The sequence below is a fragment of the Phyllobates terribilis genome, unplaced genomic scaffold (assembly GCF_046119375.1).
Source record: "Phyllobates terribilis strain yellow unplaced genomic scaffold, ASM4611937v1 Scaffold_7__3_contigs__length_470593459, whole genome shotgun sequence".
NCBI classification, from domain to species: Eukaryota; Metazoa; Chordata; class Amphibia; order Anura; family Dendrobatidae; genus Phyllobates; species Phyllobates terribilis.
In genome coordinates, this window is record NW_027362767.1 from 155,894,107 (window position 1) to 155,917,098 (window position 22,992).

At 45.8% G+C, this 22,992-nt stretch overlaps 1 protein-coding gene across 1 annotated transcript; it reads left to right on the top strand.

Moving 5' to 3' along the window:
* The first annotated feature begins 81 nt into the window (after nucleotides 1-81).
* Nucleotides 82-22,382, top strand: IQGAP3 (IQ motif containing GTPase activating protein 3). The gene is made up of 38 exons (XM_073639494.1): nucleotides 82-162; nucleotides 2,805-2,892; nucleotides 2,973-3,129; nucleotides 3,449-3,526; nucleotides 3,673-3,749; nucleotides 3,910-3,977; nucleotides 4,069-4,182; nucleotides 4,416-4,594; nucleotides 5,933-6,020; nucleotides 6,095-6,237; nucleotides 6,334-6,421; nucleotides 6,675-6,838; nucleotides 6,927-7,087; nucleotides 7,195-7,316; nucleotides 7,543-7,706; nucleotides 7,897-7,987; nucleotides 8,296-8,463; nucleotides 8,562-8,704; nucleotides 8,782-8,952; nucleotides 9,046-9,129; nucleotides 9,195-9,266; nucleotides 9,344-9,413; nucleotides 9,679-9,887; nucleotides 9,969-10,121; nucleotides 10,614-10,777; nucleotides 10,860-11,084; nucleotides 11,413-11,553; nucleotides 11,654-11,738; nucleotides 11,875-12,101; nucleotides 12,175-12,307; nucleotides 12,395-12,497; nucleotides 17,800-17,947; nucleotides 18,058-18,145; nucleotides 18,228-18,440; nucleotides 19,050-19,216; nucleotides 19,299-19,400; nucleotides 19,479-19,587; nucleotides 20,442-22,382. Exons 1-38 carry the CDS (start codon nucleotides 123-125, stop codon nucleotides 20,556-20,558), a joined length of 4,914 nt encoding a protein of 1,637 aa, XP_073495595.1. The 5' UTR covers nucleotides 82-122; the 3' UTR covers nucleotides 20,559-22,382.
* The last annotated feature ends 610 nt before the right edge of the window (nucleotides 22,383-22,992 follow it).

Consider the following 22,992-nt stretch of genomic DNA (forward strand, 5'->3'; position numbering starts at 1 on the left):
TGTGACTCTGGTGACGTCATCGGCGAGCGCTCACAGGCTGACAGTTGGTCCGGAAGTGACTGGCGGCGGGACATTCAAATCCAGAGGAGAGCAGAGGAGAGGACGGAGCGCAGCGGGCAGACATGGGGACCAGAGCCGGGCCCGGGCCGCCCACCAACGGCTGTGAGTGCGGTACCTGCAGGGGAGGCCTCCGGAGCAGTCCCAGCGAGCCTCCCACATGTGCTGTCCCGTAGACAAAACCGTCATGTTTCTCATTTAGTCACGTGACGTCTAAACTCACATTATCGCATTATTAGTATTAATAGTTTTTTTTTTCTTTTAACATCTATTTTATACGTTTTTTGTTATTTATTGTATATGTTTTTAATTAAACGTGTAGCATTGTTTTTTATGTGATACTTTTATTATTTTTTTCACTTTATTTCCCTTAAAAAAATATAATATTTTACTTTATTAATTTTTAATATTTCTGTCTCTTAACATTTCTATATAAGCGTGATTTTATTCGTCACCTGTCACTTATAGGGGTCATTAATATTTTGTTTATTTCTATTAATAATGTTCTCTTCATACTCTATATACTGTATATTACCTTTTTTATATATTTTTTCACTTTTTTTTTTTTTTTAATTAACCACAAATATTTTTGTATATTTTACTGTTATTTAAAATGTTGAATTAATGGGCCTGAAGTTGGTTTCTTATTTGTCCAGTTTCTTATTCGATGCTGACTTTGATTTCCTATTTGGTTATATATATATATTTTTTTTTACAGGTTTAACAACAAAAGTAAAAAATCACAATAATAAAATACAATGCAGCGAGGTGCCCTGATGTGAATACACTTAAAAGCCGCTACAAAAAATGATAAAACTGACACATAAATGGGTGTCAAAGTGGGCACAGAAGGGTGTTATTGATAGGGTTAAATGACTTTGGGCCACTGATCTCACACCACCAATACATACATAGTGATGGCCTGCAACAAATTCAGGTCACTCCAGCCTGGCCCAAATGCTTTCTGTGCATGAGAACTGGCATCAAAGTGGGCAAATTACAACTTTGTACTGATTTGAATAAGTTACTTATTTGTTGTAAGGGATAAAGCGGTTGTCCTGTTTTATCTAAAAAGTCTGCAGTTTCTCTATGTGACTGCAGACTTGTGAATCCTTACATCACGCTCACTGTGAGGATTCTCCAGGGTCGGCACCTGGAGCGGGGGATGGAGAGGCCCGAAACTTTGCCCATTGGCAGTGCAGGAGAACTTAAAAAGTTTTTTGGGGGGGTATACAGGGGGAGTCAGGGGGTTGTATGGGCATTTATGGAACACAGCACAGGCGTTGAATAAAGTTATAGTTCATATAGGACAAAACTGGTGACAGGTTCCCTTTTTAAATCTGTGAAAATTGGTTACTTGCCTGTTTTGATGCTAGTTCTCATTCCCAGAACCCCTCTGGGCCCGGCTGGAGTGCCCTGAATATGATGTGGGCCATCACTATCTGTGTAATTCTGGTGTGAGATTAGTGGCCCAAATAACGCCCTTCCGTGCCAACTTTGATGCCCATTTTTGTACCAGTTTTATAACTCTTGTAGCTGCTTTAAAGCAGGGCTGTGGGGTCGATAAGCCAAACCTCCGACTCCCTCATACACGGCTCATGTTTAAGTGATAAATTTACAGCAGCACAGATTCATCTCAGATAAAAGTCCAGACCCTTAGATCAGACATTTATAGGACATTTCATAACTTTCCCAAATTCATATGAAAAAATATTCCCCACAAACTGCATTGAACTACTGCACCCAATTTATTATATATTTTAGGGGTCGCTCCATTTTATACCGACTTCACAGCCCTCCTTTAAAGCGTATGCACATCAGGGCACCTCGCTGTATTGTATTTTATTATTGTGATTTTTGTACTTTTGTTGTTAAACCTGTAAAAAAACAGAAAAAAAGAAATTGCCAAATTAGAAACCAACTTCAGCATCGAGTTTCATTGCAACATTTGTCAAATTTCTTTTATTCTTTACCACGTACCAACCCTCCACAATGGATTTCTTGGTCGGGCTGTCTTTTGTGATATCTGTTCACCTACTTATTTATTTTTAAATCTCCTTTTTTTTTTTATTTAAACAAATATTTTTACACTTGTTTTCATTATTTGTAATGTTTTTTGATCATTGTAATATTTTTATGTAAAATTTCTTTAGCAGCGTTTTGGGCGCAGCTCACCTGTGCTGCGTCCAAACCGCTGTGTTGCACATTGGATGGATTTATAGAAATCCCATGCCCGCTGTGCTTCTATGAGACGCTGCGTAAACTCACCGGCGGTGCGGCTTTATGAGCCGCAGCATGTCTATTTCTGTTGTGGAGACGTTGGTGTCCGCTAGAGAAATTTCCCCAATAGAATGTATAGGGTGCGGTAATGCTGCATGGTTCAGTGATCACCTGCGTGATCGGATGTAGCGAAAATACGTTGCTTCCAAAACGCTGCTATATCCTGATCATGGGCACATACCCTAAGGGTTCTCACCAGAAAATGACAGAATAAAATATATTTATTTATTTTTATATATAAATTTTTTTTCCCTGATGAGAAACCTCATTATAATATAATTGGTGCCGGTTATACAATGAGGCACCTGAATTCTATAAAGTGCCCCCAAATATTTTTTTGTGAAGGGGCCAATATTATCTACTAAGATGCAAAAGTAATTTTTTTTTAAATGTGTTTATTAGTGTTATTAGACCGGCTCCCGCTCCTCACCACATATAATATAATGTTCTATCTCCATCTCTCCCAGACGAGCGTCTGACGGCGGATGAGATGGACGAGCAGCGGCGTCAGAATGTCGCCTATCAGTACCTGTGCCACCTGGAGGAGGCGAAGCGGTGAGCAGCACGTGACCGCTCGTGATCGCCGGCGGCTTCTGTTCTCGTGTCCTCACGGCGTCTCCTGGTTTTCTCTGCAGTTGGATGGAGTCCTGTCTGAATGAGGAGCTGCCGCCCCCTACTGAGCTGGAGGAGAGTCTGCGCAATGGCGTCGTCCTCGCCAAGTTGGGGAATTTCTTTGCTCCGGAGATTGTGCCGCTGAAGAAAATCTATGACGGTGACCAGCTGCGTTACAGGGTGAGCAAGAAGAGATGAAGCCTCCTTCCTTTTTTTTTTTTTTTACTTAACTTTTGTTTAATAATTTTTTTATTATTTTTTTTTAACCCCATATCAAACCAGTTGCCACATTTGCCTCCGGCGGCCCATTGTCGCTCCGCGGTTGTTTGCCGCCATCGGTGCTCCACCGTTGTTTGCTGCCGGCGGGTTGTCGGCGCTCCTTGACATCTAAACTGTTAAATGGCAGCGATCTGACACCGGCCCGATATTATTCCAGTATTGCAGCAAGTAAATGGGTGATTGCGGCTGTCGATTAACCCCCCGAATAACTGTGTTGCAGGCAGCGGGCCTTCAATTCCGACACACGGATAACATCAACCACTGGCGCCACGCTATGAGTCACATTGGCCTGCCGACAGTAAGTCATGAGTCATCTGCGCGAACTAATGTGTCCACAGACTGCAAAAGAAATACAGCGCCCCCCCGTGTGTCTGTGTGTACGAGCTGTCACTACTATGCTGGGACTTGTAGTCCATCCGTACATAAGCCGCCATTTTGTTGCAGCTTTTTCAGCCTGAGACCACGGACATATACGACAAGAAGAACATGCCCCGCGTGGTGTACTGTGTGCATGCCCTCAGGTGAGACCGGACATTTTGTTAGATATAAAGGGGATGTCAATGTCAAATGTTTTTTTCTTAGGGGTTAACAAACCCTTCAGACGGATGTTTGAATATAAGTGGAATTGCCCTTTAAGTTGCCGGATCTATTATTCCAGCATTTGTTTTTATCTTTTTGCAGTCTGTACCTCTTTAAGCTCGGTCTGGCTTCTCAGATTCAGGATTTATACGGGAAAGTGAATTTTACAGGTAAATATGGTATTTCTTACCTGTGCCCCCCTGACCTGGGCATGGTGTCGGGGGTCTAATGGGGTCTCTTATTATACCATTCTCCATCCAGAGGAGGAAATCAACCACATGAAATGTGAGCTGGACAAGTACGGGTTACAGATGCCGGCGTTCAGCAAAATCGGGGGGATCCTGGCCAACGAGCTATCTGTGGACGAAGCTGCAGGTCAGCGACTCTGTCCCTTCTGTCTCCACTTCTCTGATTGCTGTCATTGAATGGGAACATTTACATTCAGAAGCTGAATGTGCCGCAGCTCTAATCTCTCACGGAGATTGTTACAATGTGTCAGCGCTGGCAAATTGTTTCCATCTGGAATCCGAAGGATTTCCTGCACTGGACACACTGTAGCAAACCCTCCGCTATAGAAACAAGTAACCCAAAGTGTCGGTCTGTTGCAGTACATGCAGCTGTCATTGCCATTAATGAAGCTGTGGAGAGAGGAGTGGTGCAGGACACCATGGTCGCCCTACGCAATCCTAATGCCATGCTGGTGAACCTCCAGGAGAAGCTGGCCGCAGTGTACCAAGAGCTCCTCCACCAGGCCAAGGAAGCCAAGATGGCAAATGCCCACAACAAGGCAAGATGTGCTGACTGACCCGACCCTACTCCCACTGCTTATCCTGTATTATACTTCGGAGCTGCACTCACTATTCTGCTGGTGCACTCACTGTGTACATACATTACATTACTTATCCTGTACTGATCCTGAGTTACATCCTGTATTATACTCCAGAGCTGCACTCACTATTCTGGTGCAGTCACTGTGTTCATACATTACATTACTGATCCTGTACTGATCCTGAGTTACAGCCTGTATTATACTCCAGAGCAGCACTCACTATTCTGCTGGTGCAGTCACTGTGTACATACATTACATTACTGATCCTGTACTGATCCTGAGTTACCTCCTGTATTATACTTCGGAGCTGCACTCACTATTCTGCTGGTGCACTCACTGTGTACATACATTACAGTATTGATCCTGAGTTTCATCCTGTATTATACTTCGGAGCTGCACTCACTATTCTGCTTGTGCAGTCACTGTGTACATACATTACATTACTGATCCTGAGTTACATCTTGTATTATACTTCGGAGCTGCACTCACTATTCTGCTGGTGCACTCACTGTGTACATACATTACTGGTCCTGAGTTACATCCTATATTATACCCCAGAGCTGCACTCACTATTCTGCTGGTGCAGTCACTGTGTACATACATTACATTACTGATCCTGAGTTACATCCTATATTATACTCCAGAGCTGCACTCACTATTCTGCTGGTGGTGTCACTGTGTACATACATTACTGATCCTGAGTTACCTCCTGTATTATGCCCCAGAGCTGCACTCACTATTCTGCTGGTGGAGTCACTGTGTACATACATTACATTACTGATCCTGAGTTACCTCCTGTATTATACCCCAGAGCTGCACTCCCTATTCTGCTGGTGCAGTCACTGTGTACATACATTACTAATCCTGTACTGATCCTGAGTTACCTCCTGTATTATACTCCAGAGCTGCACTCACTATTCTGCTGGTGCAGTCACTGTGTACATACATTACATTACTGATCCTGTGCTGATCCTGAGTTACCTCCTGTATTATACTCCAGAGCTGCACTCACTATTCTGCTGGTGCAGTCACTGTGTACATACATTACTGATCCTGAGTCACATCCTGTATTATCCTCCAGAGCTGCACTCACTATTCTGCTGGTGCACTCACTGTGTACATACATTACTGATCCTGAGTTACATCCTGTATTATACTCCAGAGCTGCACTCACTATTCTGCTGGTGCAGTCACTGTGTACATACATTACTGATCCTGAGTTACCTCCTGTATTATCCTCCAGAGCTGCACTCACTATTCTGCTGGCTTTGTATTGCCCTCCTACCTTCTCTGTAGATTCTGCAGGATTCCCTGGACAGTGAGGATATCTACGATCTCTGCCTTACACAAGCAGAAATACAGGGGAACGTCAACAAAGTGAACGGTGAGGTTCCCCCGCGATGTCACTGTCGTACGTAGCAAACGCTGTGTGCCGCTCTGACCTCCTCTCCTCCTCAGTGCACGCTGCCCTGGAGAGGGGGGATGTGGGGAGCCTGTATGCGGCGTTGCAGGACTCGGCGCTCCTCCTGCGCAGGCTGCGGAGGGAGAACGCTGACTGCTACCTGGGGCATCTGACCAGCGACCGGGAGCAGAAGGCGCTGGTGAGTCCTATGACCTGATGAGCAGGGGGGCGCCGCTGATCATTTCTCCGAGTTCTCCCCTGCTCTCTGGGTCATGTCCTATGTTTTGTGTTCCAGGAGCTGGGATACATGGATCTGCTGGAAAAGGAGGAGCTGCAAACTGGAGTGGATGCAGCCAATCACAACGCGGTCAGAGAGCACGCCAGTATGTGTCAGACCTTAAAGGGGAAGTCCATATTAACAGAATGTGATTTAACCATTTTGCATTGCCTTAATCATATCCGATTTGGATATTTTGGGGGGTGGCTTGAGGGCCAGTACCCTCAGGTCTGCGACCACTTTGGCAAGCAGAACTCATTGCTGCTTGGGGAAGTTGTCCTTGTCTGCTATTGGCCCTGGCCTCAGGGGGCGCCAGTCCTGCGGTGTGAAGTGTGACTCTCTTGTGCTCTCTCCTGTAGTGGAGCAGGCCGTCTCCCGGATTAATACCGCCATTTGTGAAGGAGTGGCAGCGCTGACTGTAAAGGAGCTGACCAGCCCGGACGCACAGCTGCCGGACGTGTACCCCTTCGCCGCTGACCTCTACCAGCAGGAGCTCTCCGTCCTCCAGGGCCAGAGTCCTCGGGTGAGGACAAGCAATATGGCTGCCACAGGCCTATGATACAGGTCCGCCATCTCCGGAGGATTGGATGTGACCGCTCTTCTCCCTCCAGGGCTCGCTGCTGCAGGAGGAGCTGTTCGTGGCCGTGGAGATGCTGTCCGCCGTAGCCCTGGTGAACCGAGCCGCGGAGGCCGGGGATCTGAATGCTTTCTGGGCCGCCATGGCCAGCTCCGCTCTGGGCCTGGCTGATGTGGATGAGGAGAACATGCAGAGGTGAGGAGGGGTCTCCTGGGGATCACACACAGGGGTGATGCTGCAGTGCCCCCCTATGTGCAGTACCGCTCCACTTACACCAGGTACACCGACCCCTGTTCTTTCAGGTATTTCAACAAGCTGTGCAAGCGGCGGCGGCGCTCCCAGGGGGTCTGCGGATACCTCAGCTGGAACGATCTGCAGTCCTGCGTCAATCACACCAACCACTCCACACAAGAAGAACATGACAGTAAGTGCACGAGTCCGGCCCCGTCATGGCAGGTCCTCGATCAGCAGGACCCCTGAAGGCTAGTGAGGAGACCTCCACCGATCAGGGATCAGACTGGTCCCCTGCCACCCATTACATCGTTACATCCTCCAGAGATTGCATAGCTACTCCAGCCCAATGTATGTATGCATGTATTTGATGGTGTATATATGTAAATGTATTTTATACTTATTTTTTTATCTCCTAGAAATTCTGGCCGTCAGCCTCATTAATGAAGCACTTGAACAGAACGATCCCCAAAAAACATTTGCTGCACTGCTGCTACCAGCGGCTGCCCTCAGTGACCTCACCCTCCCAGTAGCCTGCCTCTATCACCAGATCCTCACCGGTGACCTGCGGCACAAGAAGAAGGTGATGCTGCAGCCTTTTGTTCTCCTAAAATGACAGAATTGTGTTTTACTGTAGCTGCCACCAGGGGGAGCTCACTGCAGACAATGAAATCTTCACTATATAAATGCACATGTGCTGAGCTCCCCCTGGTGGTGGGTGCAGGGGACAAGGCTATGGCTGGAATGACTCCATATTTCGGTGATTGTGACAGGTGACCCGGGATGACTCCGCAGTGCTCTGGTTGGAGGAAATACAGCAAGGAGTGTCCCAGGCAAATCAGGAAAATGCAAGAGCCCGGAAAAGTGAGTCAAAATGTCTAATGGGACGTGTCATTAACCCCTGTAAACTGGAGTGTTTCAGTCCTATTTTGTGTTTACTTGTTGTTTTTTTTTATACACAGAACTGTTTGTTTTTTTTTTTTTCTGGATTTTTATTTATTATTTTTTTACTGTTAATAATAATAATAATATATATTTTTATGTTTATTAATAAAAAAAAAAAAATCTTCTATATTTTTTTTCTTAGCTATATTGTACCCCAAAAAATTAAACCTCTTTTTGAAGGCTGTAATTATTTTTACATTCTCCTACTCTTCACCTCTGCTCCTCAGTGGCGCTGGGCATAGCGGCCATCAACCAGGCCATAAAGGAAGGGAAGGCATCACAGACCCTGCGGGTGCTCCGTAACCCGGATGCCTTGCTGTGCGGGGTGGTGTCAGACTGCGCCCAGGGATATCAATCCGAACTCTGCTCGGTCATGACCGCAAAACGAAAAAGAGGTGGGGTAAACTACATAGTGCCGCAAAGCATCATGGGCCTGAGTATGCGACTTTTCTGAGCTCTGCTGCCCTCTTGTGACTGTCTTTGCTTACTGCAGGGGATGCAGCCAATTACTGGGTGAGACACAAGGTGAAGGAGAGGGGTGACTATTTCTTTCATCTGCGCTCATTCGAGGGGACGTGGGAACAGCCGCCAGGCTTCAGTCCCTGCACGACGCACCTGTCCCGGGAGGAAGTCCAGGTAAGGGGAAAGATTCTGTAGGAAGGTTTTGGCCTTCGCTGCGGTACGGGATGTATTGACTCCTGCCTGTTGCACAGTCCACCATTAATAAAGTGACCAGTGGTTTCAAGCGTGAGAAGCAGTGGGAGGCCAACACGGACATGCTGGTGAGACTGCAAGCGCGGATGAGGGGCTTCCTGATCCGCCAGAAGTTCTCCGAGAGGGTCCATCTACTGCACAAGCAAGTGCCCGCCGTAACCCTAATCCAGGTACAAACCTCCGACGCTCCAGCTGTTGTAAGACTACAACTCCCAGCATGCCGGACACTGGTTTTGATAGGATTTGATGTGGGCTGTTGACAGGCGCACTGGCGGGGCTACAGGCAGCGACAGGAGTATCTACAGAGGACCAGACATTTACATGGGAACGTGGACGCCGTGATTAAGGTACTACTATTGGATGTTTCGGTGCGGCTGTAACGGATCATGACAAATCTTTCTTTTCTCTATAGATCCAGTCCCTTGTGAGGATGTGGCTCGCCCGCAAGAAATACCGGGAGAGGCTCCGATATTTACGGAGGAATGTACGTAGTATACACTGAGACCTTGTATGATCAGAGCCGCCATGTCCGAATCCTGTTTTGATCTATTGCATTTGCAGGTCGGTAGCGTGATCAAGATCCAGGCTTTCTTCCGAGCAAGCAAGGCCCGAGGGGACTACAGGATGCTGGGTAAGGGTCACTGCGAGGCCATGGTCCCTCTGCCCCTGGCAGTCCCTTCCATAGGTCTAGTGATCGGCATCAATAACAACGGTCAGACCAATCCCAGCGGGCACAATCCCATGATTGTGTAAGGGGGAGCAGTTCTCGCCCCATCAACTGCTTAGACGCTGCAGTGGTAATCACCGCGGTTTGTAAGGGTTTATCTTGGCCCGGATCAGAATTAGCTCCAATCTGGGCTGTATGTCACGGCGTTGCTTCTCTTTCCTTGTCCCAGTCCACACCAGGAACCCCCCTCTCAGCACCCTGCGGAAGTTTGCCCACTTGCTGGAGCAGAGTGAGCGGGATTTTTGGGAGGAGCAGGAGGTGATGAAGTTGCGTGAGGAGGTGGTGAAGAAAATCCGATCAAATCAACGGCTGGAGAACGACCTCAATGCGATGGATATAAAGATCGGCCTGCTGGTGAAGAACAGGATCACCCTGCAGGTAGAGCGCGGCCACCCCCCTGCTCCGCTTATCCATCCCCGGTAGACTTACAGTGACCACTACCCTTTATCTGTTGTGCAGGAAGTCGTATCTCACTGTAAGAAACTCACCAAGAAAAACAAGGAGCAGCTGTCGGACCTGATGGCCATCGATAAGGAGAAAGGGTTAAAGTCTCTGAGCAAGGAGAAGCGGCAGAAGCTGGAGGCTTATCAGCACCTCTGCTACCTGTTACAGGTGTGCCTGCACGTCGCCGCCCTCGCCTGTGTGCCTGCACGTCGCCGCCCTCGCCTGTGTGCCTGCACGTCGCCGCCCTCGCCTGTGTGCCTGCACGTCGCCGCCCTCGCCTGTGTGCCTGCACGTCGCCGCCCTCGCCTGTGTGCCTGCACGTCGCCGCCCTCGCCTGTGTGCCTGCACGTCGCCGCCCTCGCCTGTGTGCCTGCACGTCGCCGCCCTCGCCTGTGTGCCTGCACGTCGCCGCCCTCGCCTGTGTGCCTGCACGTCGCCGCCCTCGCCTGTGTGCCTGCACGTCGCCGCCCTCGCCTGTGTGCCTGCACGTCGCCGCCCTCGCCTGTGTGCCTGCACGTCGCCGCCCTCGCCTGTGTGCCTGCACGTCGCCGCCCTCGCCTGTGTGCCTGCACGTCGCCGCCCTCGCCTGTGTGCCTGCACGGCATTCCATTCACTGACAGTTATTGGTTATATTAATATCTTATAACCTGTGGTTTTCAGACAAACCCGGAGTACATGGCTAGGCTGATCTTCCAGATGCCTCAGAACAAATCCACCAAATTCATGGAGTCAGTAACGTTCACCCTCTACAACTACGCCTCTAATCGGCGGGAAGCCTACCTGCTCCTCAGACTCTTCCGCACGGCTCTCCAGGAGGAAATAACGTGAGTACCCCTTTAAGGACACATGCGCCAACTCCATATACCACAGGCATTAATTTATATGTATCTGTCTCCTTCCTTGCAGCTTCAAAGTGGACAGAATACAAGACATCATCACTGGGAACCCTACGGTCATCCGCTTGCTGGTCAGCTTTTACCGCAGCGCCCGTGGCCAGAACGCCCTGCGCCAGATCCTGGGGAACGTGGTGAAGGAGGTTTTGCAGGACAAAACAATAAATATCCGCATCAACCCAGTCGAAATCTATAAGAGCTGGGTGAACCAAGTGGAGTCTCAGACCGGAAAGAAGAGGTAGTGTGGATGGCTGGTCAGCTCTTAAAGGGTCGACGCATATTTGATATTTAAGGGGATTCTCCAGGACTTTGCTATAGGTTAGCCATATTAGATCAGAAGCTTAGATGCTGCTGTGGATATTGACAACAGCATGTAAGGGGGTTAGATTATTGGGATTAGGGCTAAAGCTGCAGTTACAAGGTACTTGCTCCTGAGCCCTCACCATCACTGCTCTATACAGGTCTGCTAGTTTCCACTAATGTCTTCCTATATCTATGGATGAAGAAAAGATCTGGCTCTTGAAGCCTTCAATAATTTAATTGCGCTGTATCATTGGGTTTTTCAGCACGCTCCCATACGATGTCACTCCGGAGCAGGCGCTCACCCACTCGGAGGTACTGAGGCGTCTCGATATCTCTGTCCGGAACCTCATTGCTGTGACCGACAGATTTTTCTCCACCATCTTTGCCAACGTTGACCAGATACCGTAAGTACAAAGATGGCCATGAGCCCAACGGTCGAGACCCTAAAGTCTTAAGGTTCATAATTTATATGTATGTGAAGGTTCGTTGCTTCTTTTCTTTAAGTTACGGCATGCGTTATGTCGGGAAAGTGCTGAAAAATTCACTGGGTCAAAAATTCCCAAAGGCCAGAGAAGAGGAGATCCACAAGGTGAGCCTGCGAGATGCGAGCTGCTGCCTCGAGCGCAGCCTCCAGCCTCTCCTGTGCGGTACTCATTCACATCTACTACAGCGCTCTACATAGGTTTATGCTCCTGCACTTATCTCTCTATATTTCTAATCGGCAGATTGTGGGGAACTTGCTCTACTACCGCTTTATGAACCCGGCCGTGGTGGCTCCTGATTCTTTTGACATAGTGGACATGTCAGCGGGCGGCACCATACACCCAGATCAAAGACGGACATTGGGCTCCATCGCCAAGCTGCTTCAGCATGCGGCTGCCAACAAGATGTTAGATGATTCCCACCTGGGACTGGTCAACCAGTATCTGGCGGAGATGCACTGGAAGTTCAGGTGAGTGTCAACCACCTCTTGATATCCTCGAGGCTTGTGCTCGGACTTACAAGTCTCCGTTCTTTGTCAATAGGAAGTTTATCTTGACCGCTTGTAATGTCCCCGAACCGGAGGAACGATTCAATGTAGACGAGTACTCTGAGATGGTCAACACCATTAAACCCGTCATATACATAACGGTTGGGGAGCTGATAGACACACACAAGGTACGGGTTTGGATGGCCAGCACATGGGCTTGGTGGCCACCCTCAACTGCGGTGATGAGATTACTGCCTTGCTTCTTGCATTTTCAGTTGTTGTTAGAGCACCAAGATGCCATTGCCCCGGACCACAAAGATCCAATACATGAACTCCTTGAGGACCTCGGAGAACTTCCTACAGTCCAGTCCTTGATCGGTATGGTACATAATCTAGAAAGTTTGATCCGAGTCACCATCCTCAACAATGCCCACATATATTCAAGAATGGTTTGATTTGGGTTGATGCCTCCCCCCAAAGTGCCATCAATGCCTGATAGCTTTTCAAAGGTGTCTTTATTAGCCCCCAATAAACGTCAGCCTTCTTATACTACATACTGTTTAGGTCTATCCAGTAAAGAAGATGGAGACGCTGCAGAGTCAAGATAAGCAGGCCAAGCCTTACTGCCACACTATATGGCCTGATTGATGTCCCTAAGAACAAGGAATATCATAGAATCATAGAATCATAGAATGGTAGAGTTGGAAGGGACCTCCTGGGTCATCTGGTCCAACCCCCTGCTCAAAGCAGGATTCACTAGATCATCTCAGACAGATGTCTGTCCAGCCTCTGTTTGAAGACGTCCATTGAAGGGGAACTCACCACCTCTCGTGGCAGCCTGTTCCACTCATTAATCACCCTAACTGTCAAAAAGTTTTTTCTAATATCTAATCTGTGTCTCCTCCCATTTAGTTTCATCCCATTGCTTCTAGTCTTTCCTTGTGCAAATGAGAATAAAGATGATCCTTCTACAATGTGACAGCCCTTGACATATTTGTAGACAGCTATTAAGTCTCCTCTCAGTCGTCTTTTTTGCAAGCTAAACATTCCCAAATCCTGCAACCGTTCCTCATAGGACATGGTTTGCAGACCAGTCACCATTCTGGTCGCTCTTCTCTGAACTTGCTCCAGTTTGTCTATGTCTTTTTTAAAATGTGGTGCCCAAAACTGTACACAGTATTCCAGATGAGGTCTGACCAAAGAGGAGTAAAGACCGATAATGACTTCACGTATCTAGACTGTATGCTTCTGTTAATACATCCCAGAATTGTATTTGCCTTTTTTGCTGCTGCATCACACTGTTGACTCATGTTCAGTCTATGATCTATTAGTATACCTAAGTCTTTTTCACATGTACTGTTGCTTAGCTCTATTCCTCCCATTCTGTATATGCTTTTTTCATTTTTATTGCCCAGATGTAGTACTTTGCATTTTTCCCTGTTAAAAACCATTCTGTTGGTTGCTGCCCACTGCTCCAGTTTATTTAGGTCTTTTTGAATCCTCTCTCTCTCTTCTCTAGTATTAGCTATCCTTCCTAGCTTTGTGTCATCAGCAAATTTAATCAGTTTACCCTCAATTCCTTCATCTAAATCATTGATAAAGATGTTGAACAATACAGGTCCCAGGACGGAGCCCTGTGGTACCCCACTTGAGACATTCATCCAGCTGGATGTGAAGCCATTTACAACCACCCTTTGAGTCCGATCACTAAGCCAGTTATGAATCCACCTAACAGTTGCCTGGTCCATTGCATACTTGGTCATTTTTTCAATAAGGATGATGTGAGATACTTTGTCAAATGCTTTGCTGAAGTCAAGATATACTATATCTACAGCATTTCCCTGATCCACCCAGTCAGTGATTCTGTCATAGAAGGAAATTAAGTTAGTCTGACATGACTTGTTAGTTACAAACCCATGCTGACTCTGGTTAATCACTTCATTCTTATCCATGTACTTACATACATGTTGTTTAATAATTTGTTCAAAGATCTTTCCTGGTATAGAAGTCAGACTCACCGGCCTATAGTTCCCTGGGTCCACCTTCTTCCCCTTTTTGAAGATAGGAACAACATTTGCTCTTCTCCAGTCTTCTGGGACTTCTCCTGTTCTCCAAGAATTTTCAAAGATTATGGAGAGTCGTTCTAAAATTTCTTCTACAATCTCCTTCAGTACTCTGGGGTGTAATTCATCTGGACCTGGAGACTTGAACTCATTTATGTTAGCTAAATATTCCCTCACAATCTTTCTGTTTACTGATAACTTGGATTCCTCTATTCCTTTAAAAGGACAGTGAACATCAGTTGATGTTACATTTTCTTTCTGAGAGAAAACAGATGCAAAATAGGAATTAAAAAGTTCGGCCTTCTCAACATCCTCTCTTACCATTTCTCCATTTTCATCCTGTAAAAATCCTATAGCATCTTTGACTTTTCTTTTACTTTTGACATAACCCCAAAATCCTTTTTTATTGCTTTTGACATCTCTTGCAAGCCTTAATTCATTGTCAGCTTTAGCTAACCTGATACGTGCCCTGCAGGATCTGCAGACTGCATTATAATCTTCTTTAGATATGCCTCCCTCTTTCCATTTAATAAACATTTCTTTCTTTCTTTTTAGCATGTGTTTAAGTTCTGTGTTCATCCATCCTGGTTTCCTTAAATGCTTCCCATTCTTCCTACTTTTCGGGATTGTTAACGATTGTGCTTTGAGAATCTCATTTTTAAAAATTTCCCATCCTTCCTGGACATTTTTGTCCTTAAGGACATCCAGCCATTGGATCCCTCCTATTCTCTTTCTGAGTCTCTTAAAATCTGCCTTTCTAAAATCTAACCTTGAAGTTTGAGTCTTCACATGTCTTCCTCCTCTAGTTATCCAAAATTCTATAATAGCATGATCGCTGCCTCCTAGGGTCCCAGCCACCTTTACCTCCTCAACCATTTCCTCCCTGTTTATAAGAATTAGATCCAAAGTAGCAGATCCCCTTGTTTTCTCCCCTACCTTTTGGAAGATAAAGTTGTCAGCAAGAGAGGATAAGAATTTGCTTGACCTGTTAGTTTTACTTGAGAGAGATTCCCAACAAATGTCTGGATAGTTGAAATCTCCCATGACCACTACGTCATATTTTTTGGAGAACTTGGTCATTTGATACATAAAGAGTTCATCCATATCTTCAGCTTGCCCAGGTGGCCTGTAGTAAATGCCTACAATGGTGTCCTTTCCGTTGTTCTCTCCTTGTATTCTTACCCAAACAGTTTCCACAGAACTCCCAGTCTCTGAAGCTTCAATCTCTGTGCAGATATACGCTTTTCTAACATACAATGCAACACCTCCTCCTCGTTTATCAAGTCTGTTTCTTGCAAATAAGTTGTATCCTTTTAGCCTTTTATTCCAATCATGTGTATCGTCCCACCAAGTTTCAGTGATTCCAATGACATCATATTTCTTTTCCTGCATTAGTAGTTCCAATTCTCCTTGTTTGTTGCCCATGCTTTGTGCATTTGTATAAAAACATTTTAGTTTGTGATTGGTTTCTCTTCCTCCCATATTTTTATTATTTAGATTTTTTGGTCTTTGTTCTTCTTTTCCACTTCCAGTAGCAGAGATCTCAATAGTATTTGTCAGTTGTATGGCTTTTTCTGGCCTTTTGCTTCCCTTCCCACATTGTTCTAGTTTAAAGCTCTTCTGATGAGTGTAGCAAGGCGACTTCCAAATACATGTTTTCCAGTCTTCGTAAGGTGCACCCCATCTCTAGCAAGTAGTCCATCGTATAGATAATTCATTCCGTGATCCAGAAATCCAAATCCTTGTTGATGGCACCATCGACGTAGCCAGTTGTTCACCTGTAGAATCTTATTCCACCTCATTGTTCCATGGCCATCCACTGGGAGGATGGATGAGAAGACCACCTGCGCTCACAATTCTTTCACTTTCTTGCCTAAAGTCTTCAAAGTCACTGCAGATGGTTTCCAGGTCCTTTCTTGCGGTGTCATTTGTCCCCACATGTATTAGCAGGAATGGGTAGTGATCTGTAGGTCTGAAGAGTCTTGATATCCTGTCAGACACATCTTTAATTTTTGCTCCTGGAAGACAGCACATTTCTCTTGAGGTTATGTCTGGTCTGCAGATAGCGGCCTCTGTTCCTCTTAACAGGGAATCCCCCATGACCATCACTCTCCGTTTTTTCTTCACAACATTCTTCTTTCTCCATCCAGGAGGATTCTGAGGGCTTACAAGGTTATTCATTGCTGGCAAAGTCTTATTTTGCTGTATTTCTTCATGGTTCTCCTGCGTGAGCGCCTGGTACTGGTTCCTGAGCAGTATGGGTGCTGACTGCCTCTCGATCCTCCTGCTTCTCTGGGTCACAGGCTTCCATTCCTCTGTTTCGTCAGGTGCAGTTCGAATTTCTTCTCTTTCTGAATCATGAAGAGATAATTCTGCTCTGTCTAAGAACTCTTCACCTTCCTTAATGATTTTCAAGGTAGTTAACCTCTCTTCTAGATTTCGCAACTTTTCCTCCAACAGGGACACAAGCTTGCATTTCTGGCATGTGAAGTCTGGCTTTTCCACTGGCAAGTCTGTGAACATGGAGCAGGATATGCAGCTCACCAAATGGCTCCTGGACTCTTCCATGTTCTTATTGTTAATGTTCTGAAAACAGTGAAAAAAGCTTAAAAATAAGCCATATCTTTCGGGACATTAATAATCAAGCTATATACAGCGAGACAAAGCATGGTCAGCTTATCTTGACTCTGCAGCATCTCCACCTTGACTGAATTCAGTGCAAGCAGGCATTAAACTTCATTTTTAGCAAAAAGTCACATGAACTTGGGCAGCCAAGGTGTCCAAAGTTAACCATGGGTCATTTTGCTAAGAATAAAGTTCAACGCCCACTTGCACTGTATACTAATGAGGTTTGTATGGTAGAGACGCTGCAGAGTGAAGATGCTATTGTTGCTCCTGCTCTATGTGGCTTGCTTTAATTCCCTAAAAATTGTTGCTTGTGATGATGATCTTTGTCTATAGGGACGCCAACTGGGCCTTATAGTGCAGAAATAGGTCGTGACCAGCTTATCTTGACTCGGCAGCGACTCCACTTGCTTGTCTGGATAATGTAGGAAAGACCACAGTGGTCCTTAGTTGCAGTGAAGAAAACTAAATTTATTGATGTTGGCATGTCATGTTCAGGGGCACCAGACGTCACAAGATGGACCAACGATTCGGTTAACCCTTGCCTTGGTCATGCCCTGTCAGGAACAGTGTAGGGGAAGCTTTGTGGAGAGGTGCATCGAAACGTTGAGTCTTGTAAAGTGTGGTACGCTTGAACATGACATCCTGACACAATGCATAAATATAATTGTTTTCCTTCAGCTAAGGCATGACCTGATATTCAGTCAAGGAGGTGCGGATGCTGCTGAGTCCAGATAAGCTGGCCTCATTGTATTTCCGCACTATATGTCTTGACTGATGTCCTTGTAGGCATGGAAGGTCATCATAAGTCCTGTTTGATGGACCTCAATCAAGCAATATAGAAGGGGGAGTAAATGTGGTCTGCTTATCTTGACTCTGCAGCGTCTGCACCTTTTTACTGGATAGAACTCAGTATACACTGCATGTGCTCTGGAGCTGCTGAGGACCTCTTTAGGGGACTGTAATATTTGTGAACCTCTTCTATACTCCAGGAGAAAGCAGCTCCAACCTGCACGACGCAGCTTCAGAGCCAGCTCTGGCCCAGCTCCGGAAGCTGGAGATGTCTCTTACTCTTACAAATAAGTTTGACCTGCTCGGGGCCAGTGCAGAAGACATGGACTCTCACAGCCTACTGCTAAGGTGAGGGCTTGGGTGGGACCATCCCAGGGAGATCCCTATGTCTTGATGTGTTGGTGGGAAAAGTAGGCCATGTGTTTTCACGCTCCTACTCCTGCTCTTCATGTATCTAGTACCAAGCACATGTTGGTGGACATCATCCAGTCCCAGCCCGGAGATTCCCTGGCAGAAGTCCTGAACACCTCCGCCTCGGCTCAGCAGGCAAGTACAGGAACGCTATCCTCTGGATGGCGGCTCATCTCCTCCAATGGAGGGCGTAATATTTAACTTTTTATCTGGTCAGGAAGCGTCTCACTACCACTTAATGCACCAACGAGCCCTCAGAGATGCCCAGACCCCGGAGAAGATGAAACGCCACCGATCCTTGCTGGGCAACAGTAAACTATCAATCGAGGATAAGAAGCGCAAGGTCATCCGGAATCTGCGCAAACTGGAGAGCCTGGGCCTGGTGTCCTCTCACAACCATTACCAGGAAATGATCAACACGATCGCTAAGGTATCTGCCATCACACACGATGTCAGTGTAACTTGTAATCAGCACATTGTACTCCAGAGCAGCATTCACAATTCTGCTGTGTCCAGTAACAGTAGAACTGTGATTGCAGCTCTGGAGTATAACACCTAATGAATAGGCTGTGTACCCTAAACTTTAGAGTGGTGGTCTCTACTCTATATCTCAACTCTTGGCTGCACTGAATTTCAGCGGCACTACAATTCCCAGCATTCCTCGACAGCCACAGGCCATTTGGCTGTTCTAAAACAGCAACTCCGATCATGCCCCGAGACTTGGAGGCCATTGCTTTATGGCTGGAGTTGTATGGCATTTTAGTTATGTATTGTGCTCCAGAGCAGCATTCACAATTCTTACATCTCTCATCATTTCCTCCTTGTATTCCAGAAAATATTTACAGCACGCGCTGTATAATAATATATAATACTTTATTAGCTCAGCTAAATTGTTTGTCAACTTGTTGACTGTCTCCAATTATTATGCTCCAGAGCTGCATTCACAATTCTTTGGGTCTAAAGTCTTCAAGCTTTTTCAGGGTGTAGGCTAAATAGTTTTATATTTGGAAGCTTAGTTTTTTTCTTTCACCACTTCTAGGATATCCGTAACCAGAGGAGATATCGTCAGCACAGAAAAGCGGAGTTGGTGAAGCTCCGTCAAACCATGCAGAGACTACACTGCAAGACGGCCTTCCACGAGGAGCAGATCGACTTCTACAACCAGTACATCAAGACCTGCCTGGACAACCTCCCTGCCAACCAGAAGTATGCTGCTCTCTAGTACTGGTATCGTCGCACAGGGAATCTCTCCTGCACTCCTTATTGATTTCCTTTGTTTCCTCCCTAGACCGACAGGGAAAAATAAGAAGCAGAACGCTCTGAACTACACGGCGACCCGACTGCACGAGAAGGGCGTCTTACTGGAGATAGAAGACCTCCCATTCAGCCAGTCAGTACTTATCCCCAGATCGCAGACGTTGTCGCAGTCCTACAAGAGCAAAACCCCAAATTATGTTATCTCTTCCAGGTTTCGTAACGTCATTTTTGACATCACCCCCTGTGAGGAGCCCGGGAAGTTTCAAGTGAAGACTAAATTTTTGGGAGTTGATATGGAAAAGTTTCAGCTTAATTATCAGGTCAGTGAGCAGGTTATGGGGATTGAGGGGTTAATTGTCAAATATAAAGTCACTAGAGCACTGAAATTTGAGTATATATCTATGATCATGTAATCAGAGCTAACTGGCATCAAACTGGACCTTGCACCTTGACTTCAGTACCCATCGAGGCCCGTCTGCTGCATAAGAAGATGCCAGTATTCTGTCCGGCACATGATGGGCGGGGGAGGGGCACTGATGCAGGTTCTGCTTTGGTGCCTTCTGGAGACACCATCACTGCATCTGTCTGGAATTGTAAGAAAGGCAAGCGAAAATATTAGCTCTATACGGGATTTTAACCTCTGTTTACTATTCCCTGCCAGGAAGCAGAGGCCTTAAAAATAGAGTACCCCAAACTTAAAGGTGACGTGTCACTTGTAATTTTTTTTACCCGGTGTAAATGTCGCTGTTCTCCTGAATCTGGTGATGTTTTTCTTTTGTTCTTGCGACTCTCCTTCCCTGAGATATGGCCTCCTCTTCTTTGTATGTAAATCCCAGGCATTTTAGCTGAGTGGGCGTGTGCCTTAACTCTTGTCTGTGGTCATCTTCCTGAGACCACGCCCACTTTTCTTACAAGACTAGATTTATAGACAGAAGAGGAGGCCATATCTCAGGAACAGAGAGGCGCAGGAACAAAAGAAAAACATCGCCGGATTCAGGACAACAGCGGCATTTACATCAGGTAAAAAAAAATTACTTGTTTATGTAAAGTGTCATGACCCCTTTAAGTTAGCAATAAAGTCTTTTATCCTTTTTCAGTAGTTCTACTTGTTTCAGAAGACAGGTTGAAATCTTTCCTTTAACCCTCTTATCCTCCTATGTCCGTTTCACACCAGGATCTCCTCCAGCTGCAGTACGAGGGAGTGGCCGTCATGAAGATGTTCGATAAAGCCAAAATTAACGTGAACCTACTCATCTTCCTGCTAAACAAGAAGTTCTTCCGCAAGACCTGAGCGATCTGCGGGAACTCTGCTGTCCGCCTCCAATGAGCACTACACCACTGCATGCTGCTGCGATGGGAGACTACCGCCCTCTAATGGCCGAAAGGGAAACTGCAGCTAATGTAACCACAGTGCCTCCATGAATCCTGTTTCCTTGCTAGTTAATATCTGTACTGCAGATGTATTAATCTAACCTGAATGCTGCTTTATGGTTCTGTGAACTGATTGTTATTGGCCCCACGCCTTCCTCAGGCTTTAAACTTTACTTCCAGCCTTGTGCTAGTGCCAGAAAGAACAAATCGTCATTTTCCTGATCTTCCAAGCTGATTATTTCAGTGATTTGTGCAATAATGTCACTTTTACTACACACCATGCTGATTTAAAGTCAGAGGTCTTTATTGATGAAGGAAGAGGCCTCCATAATGAGCCACCTTGGATCCGCCTCTGATCTTGCCTTATAGCGATTTTCTGCACTTATTTTTATTTAACACATTCACTCTCGTCTTTTACCAGTTTATACTTTCTCCAAAGACTGGAACTTTGAGAGCCAATGGTTGACTTCTGAACAACATAGAGAAGAGCACCAGTAACATTGTTGGGCTTTATTTTAAGGGGAATTGTCACCAGATTAAAATTAGTCAGTTTTTGTTTTTATTTTATTCCTTTTGCTTCCCTGAGTAACACGTTTTTTGTTTTTTTTTAATCCGACATATAGTTCCAGAGGTATGGGCCTTTTAGTCTGCAGCGGGATCCTCGGGGGCGTGTCTTTGGCCGCTCTGCGCGATCACCCTGTGAGCCACGCCCCTTTTATACAGACCATAAATCAGCGATAAATAAAAAGGCCTATATCTCTGGAACCGTATGACCGATATAAACAAAACAAAAAACGGATTACTCTGGAGAGCAGCGGGAATAAATTAGTGGCAAGAGCTGGCCACTCGTAACATGTCCTCCTTAAAGGGACCTATTGTAAGGATCTGATTCCCAGCACCCTTGCTGATTTGCTGACTAAAGAAGCTCCTTTGTGTACCAGGTATTCCTAATATACAGTATCTATTTATTGGTTGTCTTTGCTCTTACAGCTCCTAAGCCTCTGCATCTTTTGCTGCCTACAACCACTAGGGGGAGCTCACAGTATACTGTTTTACTATTGAATTCAATGTATAAACAATATGCTGGGAGCTCCCCCTAGTGGTTGCATCAGGCAAAACGTTATTTAAGCTGTGTGTGGGGAATTTTGACATTCTGTATCTTATCCTAAGCTTTCATATCTGTAAACTGGAGAAAAGAAACCTATGCAAGTTGCTAAAGCACTATAACTTCCAGCATTTCCTAATGTACAGTGTTAACTTAGACACTCAAGGCCTGAACTCTTGCACTCAGCAGAATACATAATGGTTACAATCTACCTGACAAACCATGGGAACCTAACTACCAAGTCTCTGTAGTAGTTGTCAGCCCCTCCCCCACTATGATGGTTACCGATCGCATCTGGCGAGCAGACATTCTGCACTCTCGGTAAACCGACCTTCTCATCAGGTCTGCAGAAGCCTTCATTGTCCAAGTCTACTTTTATCTGTGTGTATGCGTCAATCACCTGCTCCCACCCCCAAAATATTTATACACCCCCCCCCCCCCCCTTCATAATAATCTCCCTCATGTAACTCCACTTTGTTGCAGTGTTTGGCCCCTATTTCTTCGACAGATCTGTAGTCGCAAAACTGCTGCCGCTCCTCTGTGTGCGGGCGAATGGCGGCTTTCTTTTAAAATAACAGAATTGCTGGTTTGTCTTGATTTTTCTGTCATTCATTTTAATAAAGCTCAATTATTCTGTAACTGCTGATGTTTGGTTAATTCATGGAAATCGGTCACCTCACGTCTGCATAATAAGGCGTTATATTACCTACCCGGTATTATACTCCAGAGCTGCACTCACTATTCTGCTGGTGCAATCACTGTATATATACATTACATTACTGATCCTGAGTTACATCCTGTATTATACGCCAGAGCTGCACTCACTATTCTGCTGGTGCAGTCACTGTGTACATACATTACATTACTGATCCTGAGTTACATCCTGTATTATACTCCAGAGCTGCACTCGCTATTCTGCTGGTGCAGTCACTGTGTAGATACATTACATTACTGATCCTGTGTTACATCCTGTATTATACTCTAGAGCTGCACTCACTATTCTGCTGGTGCAGTCACTGTGTACATACATTACATTACTGATCCTGAGTTACATCCTATATTATACTCCAGAGCTGCACTCACTATTCTGCTGGTGCAGTCACTGTGTACATACATTACATTACTGATCCTGAGTTACATCCTGTATTATACTCCAGAGCTGCACTCACTATTCTGCTGGTGCAGTCACTGTGTACATACATTACTGATCCTGAGTTACATCCTGTATTCTACTCCAGAGCTGCACTCC

Coding starts and splice junctions, on each gene's coding strand:
- IQGAP3 (XM_073639494.1), top strand. CDS start 123: ATGGGGACCAGAGCCGGGCCCGGGCCGCCCACCAACGGCT. Junction 4,595..5,932: donor TGGCAAATGCCCACAACAAG/GCAAGATGTGCT, acceptor CCTTCTCTGTAG/ATTCTGCAGGATTCCCTGGA. Junction 6,238..6,333: donor ACCGGGAGCAGAAGGCGCTG/GTGAGTCCTATG, acceptor TTTGTGTTCCAG/GAGCTGGGATACATGGATCT.